The sequence below is a fragment of the Lissotriton helveticus genome, chromosome 7, assembly GCF_964261635.1.
Source record: "Lissotriton helveticus chromosome 7, aLisHel1.1, whole genome shotgun sequence".
NCBI classification, from domain to species: domain Eukaryota; kingdom Metazoa; phylum Chordata; class Amphibia; order Caudata; family Salamandridae; genus Lissotriton; species Lissotriton helveticus.
Genome location: NC_136068.1, coordinates 1,311,147,363 through 1,311,171,900, shown reverse-complemented (window position 1 = coordinate 1,311,171,900; position 24,538 = coordinate 1,311,147,363). Strand labels below are relative to the sequence as shown.

Genomic DNA, 24,538 nt, shown 5'->3' with positions numbered 1-24,538 from the left:
CCCATCAAGGCTAAGTTGAAGAATAGCAGGACATTGCACTTCAGGGTTTGTTTGCCCCAGATTCCCAGTATGAACAATTGGGGCGTGAGTCTCACCTCATTTCCCAGGGTCTCCGAGAGCCTATCATCCGCTCACTTCCAGTAGGTCCCTAACTTCCGGCAGTCCCATATCATATGAATTAAACTTCCTCTCATGTGACAGCCCCCTAGGCATTAATTGTCAGGTGCTTGGCCCATTGTGAACAAACTGGTCCAAGTGTAGTATGTCCTATGCAAGACTTTCAGTTGAATCACATGGAAATGCACCCGGATCGCAACGCTCTCTAGGTCGCCCACATGCCTGACTCCAATCATCATTTTCTAGTCATCCCAGATCCCTCTCCCACCTTTCCCTCAGAGGGTCTAGTGAGGGAAGCCTATTATTTAAAAGTATGTAGTAGATTAGGGATACTGCATGGCTCATTGGGGGTAACAGAGTACTCTGCATTCTAGTGGGGACTCCTCCTTAATCTCGGCCTGCAGTGCTTTGCACCAGTTGAGTAGGAACCGTAGTTGTTGGTATCCCTGGCTCCCTGACAGTTCATATTCAATTTGTAGATCATCAAATGGAATTATTGCACCTTACCTCCAGATGTCTCCTAGTTGGTAGAGCCCCAGTAGGGCCCATTTCTGGTGGCCCTCTATATCCCTTAGCCCATGTACAAGATCCGAATCCCAGAGGGGGGCCTGCAGCATCGCACTACCTCACCATCCCAATGCACGTGTTGCACTCTTCCTGTTAGTAACTACGATCTATGTCAGAGTGGAAGTGGGTATATATACAACTGAGGTAGCTAGCTGGGGCCGTAGCGGTAGGATCCGCTCCGATCAGGTGTTGAGGGATTTTGGGGTCATAGATGGGTGGACTTTATGCCTTGAAAGAGTTTTAGGGTTCAGGAATGGGTAGGATTTAGAGAGGTGAGGGATTTTAAGGGGCCTGGGAAGGAGGTGTTTATGGTTGGCGAGGAGTTTTAGGGGTCTAGGAAGTGTGTCATTTAGGGGTGTGAGTGTTTTTAGGGATCAGGGATGGATGGTGTTTAGGGGTGGTGAGGGGGAATTAAGGGTACAAGGATGCGTGGAGGTTAGGGTATAAATGGCTTTTACTGTGAGGGATGGGTGGATTTTAAGGATCAAGGACGTGTGTAAATTAGGCATGGTGAGGGATTTTTAGAGTTCAGGGTTGGGTGGAGTTTAGGGGTAGAAAGGGCATTTGGGTCAGGGATAGGTAGAGTTAGGGGTGGCTGTTCAGGGGTTCTGAAATGTGAGGGAGTTTGGGATGGGTGGTGTTTAGGAGTGGTGAGGGACAGTGAATTAAAAGCATCTAAATTCTTTGTCTTAGAATGCAAAAGATATAAAACCTAAATAGCGTAACCTGAAGTAACCAATTCGCCGCGGCGGTGCGTAAAAAAATGACGCGTGCGCAGTTTGGCCGCCGGCCGTCCTCTGCACACGCTCACCTTGATGTCAGACGGCCGACGAATGGAAAAGGGTAAAGCACTGAAATAAATACGTCTGACAAAAATGTTTCTGAAAGTAAGACCTGCACTCATTGCATTTACACCTTAAAAAACATATGCACGTAATAACCAATTTCGAGAAAAAGACTTTCTATGAATTGATGCCATTCATCCTGCAAATTTAAATTAAACACTTTGGTGAATTGGCTTCTTAGTAAAGGTATTCCATGAAATCGTTTTTCTATGAAATCACATACAACCATTTTGTTAACTATCAGCCTCTAACTCCAAATATAGACATAACTTCTCCTGCAGTTGCGATGTACTCCAGACTTTGAAAGCAACTCCAACAATCCTTTCTAATTTGAAAATCAGTCAGGAAAGAAATGCCAAACACACAAACTGACACAGAAGGTCTGCGCCACCCCATGAACTAGAGAATAAGGTATGATTATCTTCTATGCTTTTACCATTTAGGTATTTTAGATTTAAGTTATCTCCGTGCTCCTATGGTCCGTCACCTTCCTGTGATTCATTATCCTGGTTATGGCTTGCCTTTGGTTAACTTCCACATGGAAAAACTTTCATCTTGCCATTTATCCTTGTTAAAGCCCACAGTCCAACTTACCTGAAAAAGGCATCTTAACCTCCAAAACCTATCTGTATAGTTGGTCATGAAGAGTTCATTGTTAAAAAATTGTGAGTCTCATATTTTCAAAAGAAAATAACAATACTTGATAGATTGGGAAGGAAATTCATCATATGCTGTGTCATGGGAAGTAGCTTCTTCCATACTTTCCCTTTACCATATCAAGAAATTCCATTGTCATTATCCTGATACATCAGATCTTTTTAAAGGGGGAAAGAGTGTTAGGGGTGTTAAGAAATATCATGTACAATTCCATTCTACATACACTAGTCCATGTTCTCTAGTTTACCAACATATGTCTGTTTGTCAGGATAGCTGATCGGCAAAGGACTGATCAATGGTGTGTCCATACACCAGGAGCAGTTGGTCTGTCCAATGGTTGGGAGGCGTTCCTGCAGTTAGCAGGGCAGTCTTTTGTGTTATAGGTTTGCACCTTGTTCACGCTGGGCATTCTTCTCTTGACTGCAGGTATCGGATACAGACTGCTTGTCTACAGTTGTGTACACTTACTACAGGTGTGTTTCTTTAGAAGACCAAAAGGACAGCGGCGACCAGAACAGGTAAGCGCAGTGGGTGGTGGGGCGGGGCAGGGCACGGCAGGGGGAAGCCAACAGACGACGGAATAGGTATTATCTATTTATTTAATTATACCTATTCAGTCGTCTGTAGGCTTCTCCCCCCTTTCCAACCACCCCGCCTCGCCACACTTACCTGTGCCGGCCGCCACTGGAAAAGGATTGCAATATCTCCTTCTCCTGCCTTTCTTTAGCAGTTCTACATGAATGCTGAAAATTTGCCTTGTGCTCCTGGGAATTTGACTTCAAAATTCTTTGTCATATTTTACCAATTGGGTTAGAGCGATTTCAGCATAGTAGTTCTATGAAACCTTCCCAGATCAACATGGCCACAATTGCTTCTTGCAATGACTCCTCCCATCTTTTGACCTCTTCCTATTTAAGTGACTGGGATGTGATTCAGTGTGTTGCAACATCAATCCATTTGGCTGTTTGCTCTGAATCCTTTTGCTGCTTCTTGTTCCTGCTAAATTTACTGTTTCTGTTGCCTGTCTTGGTTTACTTGCCTGAAATCGCAGAGGTGTTTTTATGCTTCTGCATTTCTCTTGCTCTCCTGCTCTAGGGTTAGCATATCATTCTGCAGCAATGAGCAAATGAGAAGAGTGACAGGCTATTTCTTGGAACCAAGATAAGAAATACAACCTTAACTTTAAAAAGACCTGCCACTGACAAGCGAACTGAACAGAGCAGGAACTTTACAGCACACAAGGTGCTTCCCACTGCTACCCCCTGTAGACACCTAGAAATATCTGCCCCGTTGACTAAGAGGGCTTTCTACATTAGCTCATTGACTGAGTTTCCAATGCCAGCTCCTCTTTCTCAATCTCCACCTCCACAGGCCGGATCATTGACTGAGTTTGCAATGCCAGTTCCTCTTTCTCAACATCAACCTCCACAGGCCTGTCTCCCATCTCTTTTAAACCCAGCCCAGGTCTCTAGTCTGTGATGTCTTTCTGTGTGACAATCTATAAGCAGGTCTTTCTTCTTGTTGTCCTGGCTTGTCTCCGGTACTCTGACTAATCGTCTCTTGACATCTTGTTCACCTCTGAACAGTGCAGTGTCTTGAAGGCAGAGGGTCTAACCATGGGTAGCCCGTGGAGTGACTGAAAAGTGGATGAGACTTAGGCGAATTTGCAGAAGATATTTTGTTGGCTTATATGGATTGTTTCGAGCTTTCAGAGTACTAAGAGTGCTTATACTTGGAATAGTTAAATAGTGTGGTCTAGGCAAGTCATAACAAGGGTGATGGGCGCATGGCTATTCAAGGGGAAACATGTATGAGGGAAGAGAGGGAAGCGTTTACATTGTGCAGAAAGCACATTGTGGGACTTTGTTCTCTAGGGAGACTAGGAAAAAATCTTGAGTCAGTCAATATTGCAGGGGATTGCCATAGTGGAGAAGAACGGATGGTTGTTTGCTAGTAATTCTAGAGGCAGAGTTTAGGAAGCTGCCTCTTTATATGATATATCGAAATGAGATATGTTGTGTAAAGAGTCCAGGGATTCCCTCATGAGTGGACAGGGCCTTGCTATGGCGATCCCAATGTGCTCTGTTAGGAAGTAGTGTGATTGAGCAGTCTTAGGCTTAACACAGAGGAGTGCAAGACATCTGGAACTACCCACAATTGTCAATAACTGAGAGTCAGAAAGGAGATCCACACCAATTTCTGAAAAATAGGAAGGATGTTAATATATGTTTAGGCATCAGAAGAAAATCGTTCAGGTAAGTACGTTTTTAATTAGGAATTGTTTTCAGTTTAAAAAAATCAACACTTTGTGCCATTTCAGGAGGCTGCAATGTTATCCTATGGGAGGGAAAGTCAATGCGGCATTCAGGTATAGTACACTGACTTATGGGACCCTTCTCCAGGAGTGAAGGTGAGTTGTGGGCAAGGTCCAAGGCAGCACCAGCAGTACACCACCAGCAGCACTAGTGAGGCCTGGTGCAGAGGTGCAAAACAATGTCAGGTGCAGTGGTGGCAGGCAAGGCTCACATGTGGCGAGCCAGCGCGCGAGGGGATCGCGGGCAGCAATGTAAAAAAAACAAAAAACTCTAACCTTGCCACCAGGTTCTACGTGTCTGCTTCTGGTCTCCTGCGTCCGACTCCAGGAACAGGAAGCACAGCCAGGCTCCTCCGACCAATCACAACGCTGCAATGTAACATTGTGATTGGTCTAGGTGCCGTGCCATGGGGCTCAGCCAGGGGCCGGAGGGGTGGACATGTTCTCCATGCAGGCTGTAATGCAGCTTGCATGGAAAACAGGGAAAGTGCGCATGACTGTTTTGGGGAACCTGAGAGGGCTGGCCAAACAGTCATTGCACACTTAGGAGGGTTCTATCACTCCTTCCCTGCTCTGTATCCCCACCACCTCACGCAAAGCTTCCGCAGCAGGAGAACAAAATAAAATGATAATAACATTACATTATTGTCATTAAATTTTTTCCTTTCTTTTACTGCTGCAGAGTAGATCGGCAACACTCCTCCGCCTTAGCAGAGGAGCCGCCACTGGTTGGGTGCCCAATGTTATGCTTTGGAGAACAGTCATGATAGAAAGAGGCTGCAAGCTTTGACTGGGAGGCTAGTCGGCTGAACCAACAGGTGGGCTAAGGCCTCATGATGCTCTGGACTTAGGGACAGCTTTGGTCCTCTTCTCCACTGCTCAGGGATGACGGGTGCAGAGGTGTCTTTAGGCGTCGGGTTTCCTTACCAGGGGCGGTTGCGATAGAAGGGGCCTGTTTGCAGAGGTTGCAGGCAATGTTGTAGGGTCCATGAGTGGTGAAACCATGATGAACTCGGGCTCTGGAGGGCTGGGGTACCCCGATGGCTCAGTTGGCCTTCTGAAACTGGGGCTTAGAGCAGCGGGTGCAGTGGTGGCTTCAGGCGTCGGGGTTTGGCAGTTACGGAGTCCTCAGAGTCCTTGTTTTGGAGATTCTGCAGGATGCAGGGAACAGTTCCGCTGTTCCACGGGAGGTCTTGGTTCTTTATTGAAGGCAGTCAGTCCTCGATGTTTTGGAGGCACAACAGCTACAGGACGAGATTTATTTGGCGCAGTTTCAATGAGGAACAGCAGACATGCCGGCAGTGCTGGGACCAAATCAGTTGATCACTTCAGTCTTCTGCTTGTGCTGCTCTTCAGAGTCCTTCTTCTTCGTAGGTCATCAGGATCTGCTCTACTGGTGCCAGAAGCTCCCTTAAATACTGAATTTAAGGGTGTTAAGGAAGTGTAGGGTAGTAGCCAATGGGCTACTGACCCTTGAGGTCACTACTACCTCTATATGACCATTGATGGAATGGGTTAACCCTGTCCCAGAATTCCTAAGTATGTCATTTCAAAGATGGCTACTTCTGAAAAACCGAGTCCACCTCAGTTTAGCCCACTTTAGGGGTGGTACTAGCCTGTGGGTAGGATGCTTACCTGACTAGCTAATTTTCCCACCTGTCCAGGTGCCATAGCGTCTCTTCATAAAGGGGGTCGGCTTCCTCTACTGTGAGGGGGTACAGATTTGCATTTCAAAGGCAGCAGCTCTTTAAAGCTTGCTGGCCTAGGAAGGCTAATCAGCAGGACATTCTGTGGGAGGGGGTGTAATCACACTTTCCCGGCTAGGCTTTGTTTCTGAACTCCTGAGAGCAAAGGCTCTCACCCTTGGGGGTCAGACACTCGACTTTGGTGGCAGCCTGGCAGAAACCAGTCAGCCAACACACCAGGGCCTGGTAGGTTTTCAACGGTCACCTTTTAGGTGCCCTCTGGGTGCATGTATTGGTAAATCCATCACTGGAATCAGTGTGGGTTTATCAATACAAAATGTTTGATACCAAACATCCTCACATGTAATATTCAGCAGTTTGCCTTATTTATTTATTTATCTCACTTATAAGCGCTCTATCACCTAGCAGGCATCCTGGCGCTGACATTAGAGAGCGCAAGGTTAGGAAACAACACACACAGGAACTGACGACAGGGGTGTTAGGCCTGTTGCAGGGGTGACCTACAAATATTACCTGCAGTGGTAGAGGACATGGCACACAAGGATGTGTGACATGTCGTGTTTTCACTATTGTCTGCACCAAGACACATAGCCTGCACTGGCAGCCTTGCATGTGCTTGGTGAGGTGTCCCTTAGGATGGCACAATTCGTGCTGCAGCCCTTAGGGACCCTCTTTTGTACCTCAGGCCCTAGGTACCAGGAGGACCACTTACTAGTGACTTACAAGGGTGCTAAAGTGTTTGCCAATTGGGGGAAACAATTGTACATTCTAGGGGAAGAACACTGGTACTAGGGACCTGGTTAGCAAAAACCCAGTACACTTCAGTCAAAGTTGCATCAAGTACCAGGCAAAAAGTGGGGGGTACTGCAACAAATCCCCAATTTCCTACACAGAGATGTAGGTGTATGTACTCAAGGTCAATTGAAATTTCCATCTTTAGAATGATCTGGGTGTTTCTTCCATACTTACAGAAGAATGAGAGAACAACTTGAAGAGGTTCAGTAATGGTCTGAGAAAGGCATTAAAGTGGAGAAACAAAAATATTGTGTATTTAGCCGAATGATTTCAAGAGTTTCCTGAATCATTTGCAATCACAGACTGGTTCCATTCTAGTTTGGGTGTTGCAGAGCATTTCACAGTTTAGAGCTCAATGCATCAAATGATTTGCCACAGTGCTTTACCCATTTGAATGATAGTTTGGGATCAAGTATTGAGAGGTGGAACAAAGGTTGGTAGATATTTTGGACCTTTGTTCTACTATGCCTTATGGGTAATTGCAAGTGTCTTCAATTTAAACCTGGCATTTGCTAGGAGGCTATGGAGTACTTTCACATTTTCAACCCTTTGACATTTCAGGCACATCTTGGTGGCAAGGTTAGGGGTCTCTTGAAGATTGTTTCTTTTGGAGCCCAGTATATAATTATCACAATTGTCTTTGACTTTCAAGACTAGACATCTTGATAGTTTAATCCAAATGGCAGTTTTTAGGAGAAGGACATGAGGGAGATTTTGTTTTGGAGCCTGGAGAGTTGCAAACCGAGGGGCATATTACCAACAAGTAGCGATATTTATCGCTAAATAGGCTTAGCGATGATTTTTTTATCGCTGAGCATCGCCGGAATTTATCGCTGAGAAAACCTTGCTATTAGCAATGTTTATCTCCAAAGCGATAAATTTCCCGGCGATAGCGGCGAAATGCGTGAATATCGCTGAGAATACAGCGATATTCACGCATTAGCGACGAAATGCTCTTAGCCATGTTATCCACCTCCCATTGGATAACATGGCTAAGAACTGGTCTGAGCAGGCGTTAGTGTTTGGCGATAGTGGGAATATTTCCATCGCTACGCCTGCCTTGCTAATAGGCGATAGCGACGTTAGGGACTGCTTTCAGTCGCTAACAGGTTGGGTACGCCCACTTTGCATGTCATTAGCGATAAATATCGCTGACATGCAAAGCGGGCCCCAAACCGCTCGCTATCGCCAAAAAGCTGTCGGTAACATCAGTTAGCGACAGCTTGCTGATAGATCGATAGAATTATCGCCGCTTGGCGGCCGAAAACAACCGCTAAACCGGCGATAATTGCCTATCGCCACCCTTGGTAATATGCCCCTGAATCCCTTAATAACTGTATTGATTGGGGAGAGAATACAAGGTCTGATTCAAAGATAATTCCCATATTTTTGACTTTAAGGGTGGGAGAACCAGTTAGGCTAGCAAACAAATCTATGGATTCATGATCTATGTATTCACTCATGCATGTATACATCCGTTACCTATGCTTGAAAGCTGCCTTGTCTTGTCTTTCAGTTGTGAAGGAGGTGCTGTCATTTCTGCCCATGATCCCCAATCAGCAAATACTGATGGCTGATAACAGCAGCCAACCTCCAAACTGCGTTACCTGTGCTGTGGTGGGCAATGGTGGGATTTTAAATAATTCATATTTGGGCAAAGAAATTGACTTGCATGATTACGTATTCCGGTAAGTATTGGCTCTGTATTGGCTCTGTGTGCTTTGGTTTGTTGTTTTGGGAAAGGAGGGAAGGGCAAGCAGTGGGAAGAGTCTTAAATGTGAATTATTCTTTGAGCAGGTGTGACTAATTGTTTATGTTTGGAAACGTATTACAGTGGCCAACTGTTTAACCATAAGACTAAAGTTTTAATCCTGGTTAGTGTACCACTGGGCATCTCACTAAATTAATGTGCTTATAGCATTTACTGCCAGGCCTTATGCAGCCATTAGGTATAATGCAAAAAATGTACATTCTGAATTGTTAAGCCTGTTTCAAGGAGAATTCAGCAAGTAGAGGGTGAGGCACAGTGTCGTGATGAACCAGGGACCTTCTCAAGGCATTTTACTTCAGTGCCTTATCACCGTGACATAGTAAGCTAGCAAAAGGTTCTTTCAGACTGAAAATGGCATGTAGCCGCCTTTTGAGATCTTTATGAAATTGGTTTGTTCCCCACCACATCCCAAATGTCTCATGCTTATACATGAGCAACATATTCCTCATCCCTGCTATTTCCAAAACCCCCAAACAAGGATCTAAACTGTTAAAAAATTCCTAATTGATCCACACATTTCTAGAAGAAATGCATTTGCTTGTTTATTTATGTCTGGTGATTTGTGAGGCGTCTGAAGCCTTTGTATATATTAGACTGTAAATAAACAGTGCAGGAACTTACTAATATTTATTTATAAAGTTTTATATAGCACGAACTTGACGCTAGAGGGTATCAGAGCTTTAGTAGCGTGTAAATAGCAAGAGTTGGGAAGTCAAACATTGAGATCCAAAAGTTTTTGCACTCTTCTTGTCAATAAATAAGATAATAATTTTCACGTTTGATTGAGACCCTTATTATTGGTCAGAATCAGTAATAATTTCCTTTGATGTCATTCGGTTAGAAACTGTCTTGTGCTTAGCTCAAGCTATCTGATGAAAAGTGAGAGGTGTTAAGGCAGCTCTGACTTTTTACTTTCCAACATTTTACTGAATACTAAGCCACTACATCATTAACCATGGAGTCATCAGCAAGTAAATACAGAAATCTGTACTTAATGTTATGTTAACGGGTTTATTAAGCGCAACAGCTGCCCCAGTAAAGAGGCGTCCTGGCGCTAACCAGCAGTGAGGTGACAGAACATAGAGGGCCTAGGGACCTACGGAGTGGTAAAGAGAACGGTTTTTAGAGATTTCCTAAATTTGAGGTAGTTAGTGAACCCCCCGAATATGGGCCGGTAAAGAATTCCAGAGGATGGCTGCTCTGTTCCGAAAGGAACTACCTCCAGCGCGAACCCTCCGAACTCTAGGAACCACCACCAGATGTTATCCGACAGAACGGAGCTGGCGAGAGGGGACATAAGGAAAAAGCAGGTCAGTCAAGATTTTAGGGGATGCCAGTTTCAGAGTTTTAAAGGCTATACAAAGAGCCTTAAACTCGATGCGCCTAGCCACAGGTAGCCAGTGAAAACGGCGAGTGGCACTTGTCACTGAGCAGACTTGGCACAGACCAAAGAGGGATCTTACAGCCGGATTCTGGACTCTCTGTAGCCTCTGAACTTCAGACTTATTAGCTCCCAAATACAGTGAATTCGCATAGTCCAGTAGTGACATAATCAGGGCCAGGATGACGATCTGCCTAGTAGGGATGTCCATGAAGCCCAGAATGGGTTTGAGTCCCCGTAGCAGTCAGAAGCAGGTAGCGCCACTTTTTTCATCCGAGTTTGAAAATTAAGTGAGGCATCCATCCAGACTCCTAGGTTCTTCAATGCTTGCTTAGGGATAGGGGCAGTGCCTAGACTCTTAGGCCATAAGAGCTCACTCCATAGACCATGGTCTCTGCCCACCAACAACACCTCCGACTTGTTGGCATTCAGCTGGAGACAATTGGCGGTCATCCACTTGGCGACTGTTGCGAGATCGCCCTGAAATTACAGGGGGTACTACTTAGAGTTGCACGAGAGAGCCACCACCAACTGTGTGTTGTAGGCATGGGTGACCATGGTCAGCCCTCTGCTCTTGGCTACTCCGGCCAGAGGTTGAACATAAAGATTGAAAAGCAGAGGGCTCAGGAAGGAGCCCTGTGGTACCCCTTGACATATGGTACGGATGCTGGAGGTGAAGAGAGGAGCATCACCTGGAACATCCTATCCGCAAGGAAAGAGGCCAGCCACTGCAAAGCAGAGCCAGTAACTCCTGCCTCCTCCAGGCAACACAACAAGATGGCATGAGAAACTGTGTCAAACGCGGCACAATGGTCTAGGAGGATTAGTGCCGACGTCAGCAAGGCATCTAAAACTTTCCAAAGATGTTCAGTCACAGCTAAGAGTGCTGACTCTGTGCTATGGTCGGGGCGAAAGTCGCTTTGGGAAGGGTCAAACCTGTTATTGCCATTTAAAAATTCCATGATGAGAGAGTTAACTTAGGCCTCCGTGATCTTTGCGGCCCAGGGTAACAGGGAGATTGGCCGGAAGTTCTCTGGCTAATTAGGGTCTAAGGAAGGTTGTTTTTTAAGCAGCGGTAGCACCCTGGCCTGTTTCCAAGATATAGGCACGAACGCTGAACTAAGTGGCGCATTGATCACCTGTTCCAGAGGGTGTAAAATAGTAGGAAGAATTTTCCGAAATTGGTTGGGCTTCAGAGATCGACAGGAGAGCCCGACTTGACTTTGGAACAAAGGTGAGTAATAGGTTATGAGGAATGGGGGAAAGGCCAATAATATAGCATTGGTGTGATTACAGGGTACCTCAGGGGGACCAGGGAGGATCATAGGGAAGCATTTGTAGATATTTTCTACCTTCTTAACAAAGAAGGCAGCCAGCGCTTCACACTGCTGATCAGAAGTGATCAGTGATCCAGCGGCATTCTTTAATAGAATGTTAATCCAAGAATCTGCAACATAGGTTTCATGTCTAAGGTCAGAAGAGAGAATAACACAACCTACCTATCACCTCATCCATGCCAGGTGTCGCCTTGGTCATAATGTATGGGGGTCATTGGAGAGGGGACTAAAAACAGCTGAAGTTGGGCTTCTACTGCATCCTAATTTCTAGTAATGTGCTTGTGATTACACCAGTGTAGACATTTGCTGATGTTGTATCTTAGGAACCACAAAAAGAGCAGACCAGGTCTGGGGGTAGTGTGTCACTATACCAATGACTCTGAAACAATAAGATGCATATGTGTATCAATGTTGTTGGAAGTTATTGGACACAAAAGGCTAGAAAGAAGTCCCATCAGACCACCCTGCTGGTGGAGTTTACGTCATGTGGGACTTGCTGATCAGTCATTACCACACCCAGCCATATAGTGCTGTAGTGGAAGAGAATGTCAGCGATCCAGCCATGATGTTTGTCATGAAGTGGACTGAATAAAGTGCAGTGCTCAAAGAAAATGTGATCAATTAAAAATGGCTACACTGGCCCAGAAAGAACGCACATACTGAAGTCAGTGTGTCAATGGTTAAAAACACGCCTGGTAGGAAAATTGAACTACCCTATGGCGTTTGTGAAAATCGGTCGACATGTTTCAGCCTAAGGGGCAATTCCCCAGCTTTCTTCAGGACCTCAAGTTTATAATCGCTACTGCCACTATAACCACAAGTGATGTGTTGTGACTAAAAATTTAAATAAGTGAGTGACCTCCACTTCCGCTTGGTGCAACGACAGGGGTACCGACGGACAGAGCGGGGCCTCATACTCCCGAGCGGTCGCCGGGTGAGGTGAGGTCTTCACCCACACAAGGCTGGGAAGAAGATATGCCTTTCCTCCGCCAGTGGACGTCCAAGCGTTCTAGTTCCTGGTAGATATGTATCTGTCCTGTCTATTAGTAAACTTATTTAAATTTTTAGTCAAGCATATTTTGCTTCAAGCAGCACCCGCCGCAATGTAAAACATACAGGATGTGACCGCCAGGGTGGCGGTCACATCCTAATTGCCATGGAGGGACCGCCGCTGCCCATGCGGACGGTCCCTCCTACTCAGGGGTGGCGGACGGACGCAAGTCCGTCCGCCATCCTAATCGGCCCCTTAAGTGTGAGGAGCAATATAATGAAATGTCTCCATTACAGCAACTTATGCCATCAAAAACCAAAGTGTAAACATGGCTGCATCGACACCCTTAAAAAGACAAGGTTCATTTATAGCGAAGATGTAACACAAGAAAATTAAGGTACAAGCCCCATCCATGTGCTTCAAGGTACAGTGTCAAGTGCCTGTCTACTCAGTTTCAGCACAGCTACTGATACAGGACTGATTTCTGTAAACTACCATATGAATGCTCATCACAAAATAGTATGTCAATTGCATTCATTTTTAATTATTTAATGGTTTAGGCAAGCTTCAAACTAAGAAAGTAAAGTTGCATATTAATGAGGACCTCCATCCTGTTGCTCAAAGACATAGACAAATTGTTTTTCATTTACAAGAAGCTGTCGAAAAAGAACTTGAATCATTAGTTAAGCATGATATCATTGAGCGTTCTACTGTTCCAATGTCATGGGTTTCTCCCATAGGGGAAGTGCCCAATAAAGACAGCGAAGGAGTTGTACGCATAAGCATTGACATGCTTCAGGCTAACAAAGCGATTGAATGAGAAAGAAATCCAGGTCCGCACATTGCCAACATGATAACTTAATTAAATGGTGCAAAGGTCTTCTCGCTCCTTGATTTGAATAAATGTTATAATCAGTTGAAACTCGAACAAAATTGCAGGTGCATTACAACCTTTCTTACACATATTGGGCTTTCTCAATACAAAAGACGAGAGTCATGATTTAGATCTTGGCAGACAGGTTATTGTGTCACAACAGTGACTGATATCCCGTCCGCCGAAATATAAATCCCATAGGTTTTAATTGGCTTTGTATTTCTGTGGATGGGATAATCATCACCGTTGTGACGGAGTAACCCATACACCAAGATCTAACTCAGACCCTACATTTTTGTGTCATCGGCTGTAGGAATTTTTCAAGATGTCATTCGACGTATCATACAGCCTGTCATGAATGCATTCAACTATAGCGATGACATATTGGTTTTCAGAGCTACACAAAACGAGCACGATAAAGCTCTCCCATAAGTATGTTGTTTACTTGCTGATGCAGGTTTGACTTTGAATGCAGACAAGTGTGAGTTCCATAAGACAAGGCAAAAATTCTTGGGCAATATCTTTTCTGATGGTTTATTGAACCCGGTCCTTCTTAAGTACAAGGGCTGTCAAATGCTGATCCCCACAAGGGGCTTCTATGATGGATTAATTTCTGGTCATGGCCAGTTAGTGTTCCAGATATACAAGACTTTGCAACTGTAAGTGTTTCCTTGAGAAACTTGAAAAAGAATGCTTTATTTCATTGGTCACATTAAGTGAGAAACGTTTTAAGAAAATCAAACAAGCCATTGAGAATGCTACTGAAATGGTATATTTCAAACCAAATCATCCTACAGAAGAGTTTTTTGATGCTAGCCCAGTTGGGTTAGGCACTATCCGTGCACAGCACAATTGTCACCCAGATGTTTGAAGGCATATTGTGGCATATGCAAGTAGAAGTTTGTCATAAACAGAACATGCTTTTTCACGACCTGAAAAAGAAATTTTAGCTGTGGTATGGGCTTGTGAACATTTCGTGTGTTCCTGTATGGAAAGCATTTTATGCTCGTAACAGATCATGAAGCTTTACTAACAATATTTGGCAATCCATTTACTAACTATATTTGGCAATCCATAGGCCAAGATAACTCTTAACATTGAAAGAGGGGACTACGAGTACAAGATTACAAGTATTCCATTGTGTATCATCCAGGGAAGGATCAGAACCCTGCAGACTACTTTTCCAGAGTGCCTATTTCAGGTCATTTTAATCCATCCAAGATGGCTGAACCTATATCAATTTAATGGTAAAATCAAATACAATAGCTGCCATTTTATTAGCCCACATTATCACTGCCATGAGTCGTGGCAGTGACATGTTAAAGCTGAAAGATATAACTACACATCAGTCATGGAGCCAACACACTCGACCTCTCACCAGTGATGATGAATACCAAAAATACAAAAAGTTCAAAGATGACCTGTCCATAACTCAGAAAGGAGTTATACTGTGAGGGTTGAGAATCCTGATTGCAGACAGTCTGGGACAAAAAATAATTGAAGTGGCCCATGAAAGACATCGTGGAATCGTTGCTACAAAATCGGTTTTATGTGACCATGTCTGGTTTCCTTACCTCGATGAGAGGGTTGAAAAGGAATTAAAAGCCTGTCATCTATGCAGTTGCCTTTCTATAAAAGTTACTCAGCACACCTTAAACATGTCAGAGCTCCCGAAGAATGCATCGGAGAGTAGCCATCGACTTTTTCGGTCCACTTGATAATGGACATCACCTGATAGTGAGTGTGGCCGAATACTCACAATTTCCTTTAATTGAAGATCTATCACCTACCTCTCCAGATCAGGTAATTGAGAGACTGGATGTCATCTTTGCCATATGGGATATTCCAGCCATAGTGAAATCTACCAATGGCCTGCCTTTCAAAAGTCAAGAGTGCAGAGACTTCTTAAAGCATCTGAATCTAAAGCGTCAGAAGAGGACACCTCTGTCGCCGCAGGCCACTGCACTTGTTGAGTGCTTTATGAGTTTGTTAATTATGCTGAAAGAAATGCAGAGTGCTACTCTTTGAGAAGCTTGATTTCAAAGCTGTGTTAAACTCTACTCTAAGAACTTATCGTTCAACACCTCACTCAACCACAGGTGAAAGTCCTGTGACATTGATGTACAGGAGAGCAATGACAACCAAGTTGTCTCAATGGACGAATCAACAAAAGATGCAAGCGTATGCTGACAAAAAATCGACATGCGAAGAACACTGTCTTTAAAATAGGAGATCGAGTGCTCACCTGCCAAATGCAGAAAAGAAAATATGCTCCATTTGATGCAGAATATTTTCAATTGGTGTCTACGAAAGCGACACATGTTGACTGTTATTACTAGAGACTGTTCTCATTTTCGGCTTTTAACTCATCATTCTTCAGATCTATATGTTGAAGGAGAGACTGGTTCTGAAGCACCAGAGACTGCTGTGGCCTCTACACTGTTGACGCAGAACCTAGACAAGTGCTTAAGAGATTTGATTGTATATATGTATGTTTTTTGTAAAAAAAATAATAATAATTTAACAGAGGGGGAAAGGTAGTTTCATGTGGGTTAGCAATGATGGAACCCATTTTGCTTCTGATGGTCTCCGCAGAACTGCGACATAGGGTTTGAGAGCAGAATGCAATGAAAGCTCATTTAGAACATTGAGTTTGTGATTATATGCTGAAGAATAAAGACATGTAATACTAAGCTCTGTGTGTTGCATAGCCATTGGTGGGTACCCAGCCTGGGGAGGATGCTATAACATCTTTCCCATTTGACGACAGATAACTACAAAGATATGCTCACTTATGCCACCCTTAGCCCCTCAAAGGGCACTACTTGCTGCTGAGGGGCTAAATGAAGGAAGAAGAGTAGAAACTCCAGAAAGTTAACAACAGTGATAGAGCCATGTTTACTTTCTATTGCTGATGATGCCATCATCACACCAGAAACCATGGATAGATAGGGCAATGCAAGGACAGCTACCTCTAACTTACATCCATATATGCAGTGCATTCTGGAGCCTCAGATATGCTCACATACTGTGCCAGGACAGCAACTGAATCAGCCAAAAGCTTTATACTCTTTTTTTTAAAAACGTGTATTCGTTTTTAGTTCAACACAGAGGTAACTTCCTCTAAATTACATTTCTCTTTTTCATCAATTGCAATACAACATTTTCATTCGGTATTAATTGCTTCATCTTTTTATATTTCCACATATATTCAATATACGGGATTGATGAATTTTTATGTGATAGAGTCATTATTATAAAGTACAAGCAAACTATTCTAATTTCTTTTTTCCTCATATATTCTTATCATAATGTCCTTCTGGTGATACCCTGACAGTATTTTCCTTCACACATGTACTCCTAGTAGCCAAATGTTTTATACTTGTTTGAAACATTTAAAGTTAACCTGCATGGTCATGCTAGAATGTGGCTGATGAGTTCATAAATTAAAGAATTAGATAGCATCGACTGACTTCTGAATTTCCAGTGGGGTCGAAATTATGCTTTTAAAATTCTCTTTCTTTTTTTTCTTTTTTATTTCATAATCCAGTTACAGAACACAATCCACAAAACATAAAAAAGAATTCATCTATCTAATTCAATATAAAAATGGTTCAATTGATTAAAGCAAACAATTGAGCATCGGACAGATAGTTAAAAAGAAAATCACTAAAGCCATTTTTTAATAAAGTCCCAAGTTTGTAGTCCAAGCCTTTTTCTCCTGGGGCGTTTAAGCATGTATAAAGCAATTTCCATATGATAGAGAGCAAGAACCCTGGCTCTCCATCCCAGGAGCGTTGGGGGGTCAGCATCCAGCCATTTTGATGTTATGCACAATCTCAGAATAGACATACATATAAACAAAAAATTAGACTCAGCAGTACTGTGCCCATTAGAAGGAGTGCCCCTTTTCATACCAAACAATACAAGTTCAGCTGTCCAATTAACCGTAATAACCAAAGAATAATTCAAAAAATGTTTAACTTCAAACAAAAATGTAGATAAGACGGGGCAGGTAAAAAACATATGCACCGCATCCGCAGCGTAAACCCCACACCTGGGGCACTTATCCCCCCTACCCATTTTCCATTTTGCCAGTTTAGAAGGTGTGTAGTACAGATTGAAAGCAGACATAAAAAATTGACTTCTTAAACTCCCCGAAAACAGAAAAGAGTTAGCCATTTCCAGCATCGCCTGTAACTCAATGTGGGCCCCTCCTAATTTTGAGTTCCATTTTTCCTCCTACACCGCCAGGTCATCCCCTTGAGCAGATATTAAATGTAAATAGATCTGGCCAAGCTTGCAACTGTCAATTAATAACTTTACCAATTTAACTTGCTCAACCTGAATAGTTCCCTTAAACTTAGCTCTATCCAAAAAGCTGCGAATCTGAAGATATTTTAAAAAAAAATCCCCCCTACGTAAATCATATTTTCCCTGTAACGAAGAAAAAGATATAATCTGACCGGACTCATAAAAGTCCCTGATCACACGCACACCATTCATTGCCCACCTATGAGTAACTGCATCTTGAAAAATACTAGGGAGTACCCCTATAGCTTCAAATGGTGTCAAAACAGAGACATCTGCAATCTTACAGACGGTGCGGATCCTTTTCCAAACAAGAAAAGCAGCTTCCAAGACCTTAAATCGGGTTTTCCTGTAATATCTGGGCTCTAAAATTCTCACAAAGAGATACCGGGATTCATTACCCAAAATCATCTCATAAATGGACGGGGTATGAGCAGGATCGAGAAATGCTCTTTCCCCAGCCAATAAACCCCCCAGATGTTGAAACACACAGGCCCAGTAATAGAACCTACAATTTGGCACAGCCCTGCCTCCCCGTACTCTTGGCAAGTACAACCACTTCATGGCCCTTCTAGCTCTCTTATACCCCCACATGAAACGAGAACACATCCTTTCTACCTTACTAAATACTTCATTTGTAAAAAACAGTGGTATAGCCCGGAATAGATATAAGAACTTCGGGAGTATGAGCATTTTTAATACATGGGCTCTTCCATAGAGAGATAGGTGTAAGTGATTGAGCCTTTCCAGACACTTGTTCGAGGAACACAAAATGGGTTCTATATTCGAACCCGGGATCTTTTGCACATTAGGTGAGATGCGAATCCCCAGATACACTGCCTCCGGAACCGAAACAATCCCCTCGGGAAAGCCAACCTCTGAGTTGAGAACCTGAGTCTTACCCAAGTTTAATTTATAACCCGAAAAAGTCCCAAATAAGTTAGTGATGACTTCAATTCTATCCAGAGCCCTCTTAACATCGGATGTTATTATGGTCAGGTCATCTGCATATGCCAAAACTTTAGCCAATTCTATCGAAGGAGTAACAGGAAGTATTTCCGAATCAGTTTCAAGTTTGAAAATTAGAGGTTCCAGATAGAGAGCAAAAAGAAGCGGCGAGCAGGGACATCCCTGGCAAACTAATCAGACTCTTCACCCAATACCCTAACAGTTGCTGCCGCATTCGTGTATAGTGACTGTATCGCCCTTATAAACACCCCCGGAAATCCCTTCCAGGCCAACACTGTCCACAAAATATCCCATGAGACCCTGTTGAATGCCTTTTCGGCATCCAACAGGGCCAATCCCATACAGGCCTTCATAGCCTGCGCCCAATCGAACAGTGTTATGACCCGGCGAATATGATCCGTAGTACTTCTACCTCCAATGAAACCATGCTGCCTTAGAGACATCAAGGGAGTAATTACTTTTCCCAATCTAATGGCTAATATTTTTGAATAGATCTTGCTATCCCCATTAATTAAAGAGATAGGACGATAAGAGGGTAATTCGAGCTCATTCTTATCTTTTTTTCTAAAAACCACAATGGTAGTTTTAGACCATGAATCAGGCGGTGTTCCCCTATAAGCACCCTACATTAGTGACAATAATTCCCCTTTCAAGACGTCTCGAAAAGTAATATAAAACTCGATTGGAATTTTATTGGGGCCCATCGCCTTACACCGTGAGAGGGAAAAAAGAGCAGTTTCCCCTTCCTCCCAAGTAATCGTGGAAGATAAATAACCCTTATTACTATCCGATACTAGAGAGGAATTTATCCCTGCCAGATATTCATCCCCTTTTGAGGTCTTATCATGAGTATATAGCCTCTGATAAAAATCCCTAAAGGCCTTTCTGATTTTTACCGGAGAGCCCTGCAGCTGCCCATCCAGATCTCTAATTTTTGCTATCTTATTCTGAGTTTCCCTCTATCGAAGTCTATTGGCTAAAACTCTACCCGTCTGCTCACCATATTCATAACACTCTTTCTTATATATCTCATATTTTACAGCCATCTCTTCCCCAAGTTGTTGGTAAATCAGAGAGCGTTTAGCGGCAAGTTTTGCCTGACATTCCACTAATTAATCTTCTGTGCAAGTTCTAACTCCACATCAATCAGAGCCTCTATATCCCTTTTAAGTCTATCTTTCTTTTTATTCCGCTTTTGCGCTGCGTAGCTCAAGGTCTCACCGCGCACCCCAGCTTTGAATGTGTCCTAAACCACTCTTTCAGATGCTGAGCCCTTATTTAACAAGAAGAATTCTTTTATCCACTCCTTAACCCCTTCAGCGCTAATGACAAGGGTAACTCGTCATGGACTTTCCATTGATTTCAATGGAAAGTCAATGGAGCTCATCGAACACCCTTAGCAGCCAAGTGGTTAAGATGGTTGCAATACTCCTGATCCAGCAGCAGTTTCCTGCTGATTTTCGTTCCGTGCCCTGCATCGCATTTGCATTTGCGATGCAGGGCGCGGAACGAAATTTGTTTTATTAAATTAATTGTTTACTTACCTGCAATCATCCATATTCTGGTGTTTATCGCCCCCCACAACACCCCGCCTGCCTGCCCCACCGGAAGTCCCTCCACGGGCCGCGGCTGCAAAAATCTGGAGTAGACAATGCAGCACAAATTGCTGCGTTGCCTTGCTCTATGCAAGTGAGGTGTTCAATGGACGTTGTGGCGGGGTGTCCCCACTCAACTCCCATGGTTTTTGATGCATTCCTAGATTTACAAGGAACTATAAACTTTAGAATGGGTCAAAATCTTACTCCTTCAGGATTGTTTTCACTCAGGAAGGTGCGCCTTCCTACACAAAAAGCAATCCTGCATGCAACGGAGGCACCCTTGTGCCTGAGTGCAAGGGTGTCTGCGTTGGCTGTAGGCTTCCAAATGGCACCAGTGCAAGGGCAACGAACAGGAATGTTCCGTATTGGATAAATACAGTGCATTCCTGCCCTTTGACAGTGACACAGGGCAGCGCAGCTAGGTGTCTTGTTGCACTGCCCTGAGCCACTAATTTAATAAATATACCCCTAAATCTCTAGGACAAGCGACAACCAGCAGAGGAATGTGTGGATTTCCTTCTTTGTATCATCTGTTCAAAAGCAGCGCTGCCGCCATGGCAGGGAAGCTTACACTGCTACTAGTAGTTTTCTGTATGGAAGTTTTAGTACTGTTGTTTGTGAGGCATGTTTTTGAGTCGTGTTTGTAAGTGAAGAAAAGGGAAAAAATGAATAGATATATGCTGTGGACTCACAACAGGAATAAGCAAAGTCAACAATCTTTGAGTGAGTGTCTGTGTGTGTTTCTTCACTCTGTTTCTTCTCTGTGCGTGAGAGTTTATGTGTGTTTCTTCACTCAGTTTCTTCTCAGTGTGAGGGTTTATTACCTGTTGTACAAGTGTCCTGTGCATGTCAGGGACTCTGTCGCACTGACCATGTTGAAAGCTGCTGAGGCTCTGTCTTTAAGTGAAGCTTGCACTTCTGCCTTCACGTTAACACTGTTCTGAGCGACAAGGGCTCCTGCTGCTGAGCCATACCTGCTCTACCTGTTAAGAAAGCGTGCTCTGTTACTGCCAGTGGTTTACCTGTTCAATGTGTGGACGAGGGAAGCTTGCACCCCTGCTCCTTGTATTGCACCTGTGCTGTGTGTGCAGGGAGTCCACATTGCCTCTGTCTGTGGTGGGATGCCTGCATATGTGCTCTGGGTGAGCTGTGAGTGGAGCTAGCATTGCTGCTGCCCTTTCCCTACCTCCTGCCTATGGGAATAGTCGTCCTCCTGCCCCCTGCGTGGAGGGCAGGGCTGCAGCTTCCCTCGTGTACCACATTTATGAATAAAGGGAGCGCACACGTCTGTTGTCCAAGTTGAACCTGTTCTAGGTCCCAGTGAGGTTTACCGTTCTATTGCCCTTGTTGGGATTATTTTGTGCATAAGGTTTCTCCATCTGTGTCATGCTCGTTAGGGATGTGTCTGAGGGATGCTTGCCCTACTGCTGACTCTAGAGTAGAGTGTTTATCTGTATGTGAGGTTCGCACTGCTGATGCCTCTGCTATACCATATCTGTATATGAAGGATGTGTACATCACTGGCGGCTCATGTGCGCGTTCGTTGAGCAGTCATTGCTTCTGCTGTTACTCTGTGTGTTTGTAGTGCTGCTTCTTTTGCTGTACGTGTTCATTGTGCCACAGTGTGTGTTTATTTATGCCCCAGAGAAGGCTTCACTGTAGCTGCGGATGCACCTGTTAAGTGAGCCAATGTCCCATAACGAGCGAGACCTCAGTTTGAACATTGTGGTTTAAAAAACCCCTATTTAAACGACACCGAAACCCCGAGGAATGATGCACCCTACTGTTCCTCCTGTTATGTCGCTACTTTTTTTGCTGTTTCCAGTTAAAACTGACTTTCGAAGAGTGACCTTTCTCTTCGGCTCCCCGTGCTTTGTTGCTATATTTTCACCAAAATGTTTATGTTTTATGCCAAACGCTCTGCCGCCCATGTGACTAGATCCATGCTATATTAACTACTGTAAAAATAAATACATAAATATTTCCAGTCCTGCATGATCTATCTATGCCATACGGACGTGGCACTGGGTTTATGGCTCTTTTTGTTTTATTGCAGAGTGAACGGGGCTGTGGTTCAAGGTCATGAAGTTGATGTTGGGACGCGCACCTCTTTCTATGGTTTTACAGCCTTCACAATGCTGGCCTCCCTTGCTGCACTAAAAGGAAAAGGGTTCAGAACCATCCCCTTGGGTGAGGTAAGTTGCCCTGTTCTACAGAAGCAAAACAAGGATGCAACAGACTGTTCGGGTTATATGAGCCTCTGATAGCCAATTCCCAAGAAGGTGGTGTTGTGGGAACGCTGAGCATCCGAAAGGCTTGGTGTTTCAGCACCGCTTTTCACATTTTAATGTGACTTAAGTGCATTCTGCCTCTTGAAGTATGTCATGCTCAGGTATCGACAACAGACGGCTTTAGATTTGTGTAGATGTAGCTGTCTTTGGGTAACTGACTGCTATCCAGCTTTTGCTGTTTTTAGCCAAAACACTATTGTGTACAATCCCAATATTATAGTGGGTTAGGGTCAACCCATTGCTTTTCATTGGTTGTTTTTCTTATACAATTCTGGCTTCTTATTCAGTGAATTTTGTTCAACTTCTCGTGTTTGCCCCACCCATGGATCATAGTTTCTTTACCCTCTTTTGATTGGGTGACATATATTTCCACTGCTTACCATTAGGGATTATTCTTTTCATTTGCTTTCATCACTCCATGGAAGTGTGTGCGTTTGCTCTCTCCTGCCTGCTTTCTTTGTGCTACGCTGCTTTAACAGTGCATTGGAGGTAGTTTTCAATTACTTCCTGCTCCCTGGGACAGAATTGCTTGTTTTAACAGGGAATTTCCATTTTCTTGAATTGTCACTAATTCAATCATCTGTTCTTCTACCTTTGTAATTTCAGCTAGTCTTACTGTTTATTGTCTTATCTTTCTGTGTAAATGCTTCTACTTGCTGCAATAGGCACCGTAGACCAAATCATGCACAATTTTTCTCTTACTGTGCACGTCGTAAAGAGATTCAACCTTCACAGTCTTCATTGCGCTTTATTTGACCTCAGCTTGACTAGTTAATGTTTTTGGGAGCGCCATGTTATACTGGAATTAGATGACATTACCAGGCCATTGCATCATGCCCAAGTATTTGTGGTGTGGCTTACTCTGTGACTTTCTGTTCGTAGTGACTCCTAAACTAAGTTCTGAAGAAAATGCCATCCACAATGCTGTAAAAATATTGCATGTTTTTGTAAATGCACGTTTAAAAACGGTAGCATGCCTTAAATCTTTTTTTATTCAATTTTCTTGGAATGTCTCCAGAGCTTTACAAACATGTGTTTTCAATTGTGCTTCATCTGTCCTATCAGAAACCGAAATAGTACGCATGACTTTTTTTATTTTATGCAAATATCTTATATTGTGTCAGAGCAGATGATTTTAAAACCCGATTTGTGACCCTTGACTCGGTGCTCACACATATGGGCTGGACATACGTTTTAGGGGTATGACTGTAAAGTGATGTCTGTAAAGTTAATGCTCTGTATTGGAACACATTTCTTTAATTAATTGATAAAGAACTTAACATACCTTTTATTGAAGCAGAAACTCCAGTTAAACACACGTAATGTTCTGTCTTGTGTTAAATATGGTAACAGCAAAATCTGGTTTATTGTCGATACCACACTACAGTGATTCGTGCACAGGGATTTCCTTTGCATTTTTGTCCAGTGTGAGTGAAAGATTTCAACTTCCACAAGTATATGGAATTGTCCTGAGGGAGATCTAGGTGGCATTTTTAATCACTGCCCGTGCATTATTAATATTAATATTATTGATATGATGATGATAATAACGATAATGATGATTATTATTATTAAGGGCCTTACTTAGAGTTCGCCGGACCAGTTACTCAGTCACACACATGATGGATATCCAGTCCGCCATACTCCATGTGCCATTGGATATAATATAATGCGCTTGTGATACTGCCGGCAGGATATCTGTCACGTTTGTGGTTGAGTAAGCAATCCGTCCTCCAAACTCTAAATCAGGCCCTAAATATGTTAGATGGCTCTTAGTAACTAGAATCCTTAATACTCTTCCTTGCTGCATACTCACTTACTTTTCAACACTTGAATTCATATCTAGGGGTGGATAGTGTAAATAGAAGAATTTGATGCTTTGACAGCACAGAAATCAACAGAATGTTCTTTATTCCTCATTTTTGGGCTACACCAATAGGACAGGGGACAATATTGCTTAAGTAGCTGCAAGTACTGCTCCCCTATCAAGTCTTTGCCGTCCTTATCATTGTCC

At 43.5% G+C, this 24,538-nt stretch overlaps 1 protein-coding gene across 4 annotated transcripts in view; it reads left to right on the top strand.

The window, feature by feature from the left end:
• ST6GALNAC1 (ST6 N-acetylgalactosaminide alpha-2,6-sialyltransferase 1) overlaps positions 1 to 24,538 on the top strand; it is a 304,387-nt gene that overhangs the window by 229,227 nt on the left and 50,622 nt on the right. For all 4 annotated transcript variants that reach the window (XM_078654604.1, XM_078654603.1, XM_078654605.1 and 1 more), the window contains 2 exons: positions 8,518 to 8,689; positions 22,290 to 22,428. In XM_078654604.1, coding sequence (XP_078510730.1) covers positions 8,518 to 8,689; positions 22,290 to 22,428 — 311 coding nt within the window. The remainder of the gene's footprint in view (positions 1 to 8,517; positions 8,690 to 22,289; positions 22,429 to 24,538) is intronic.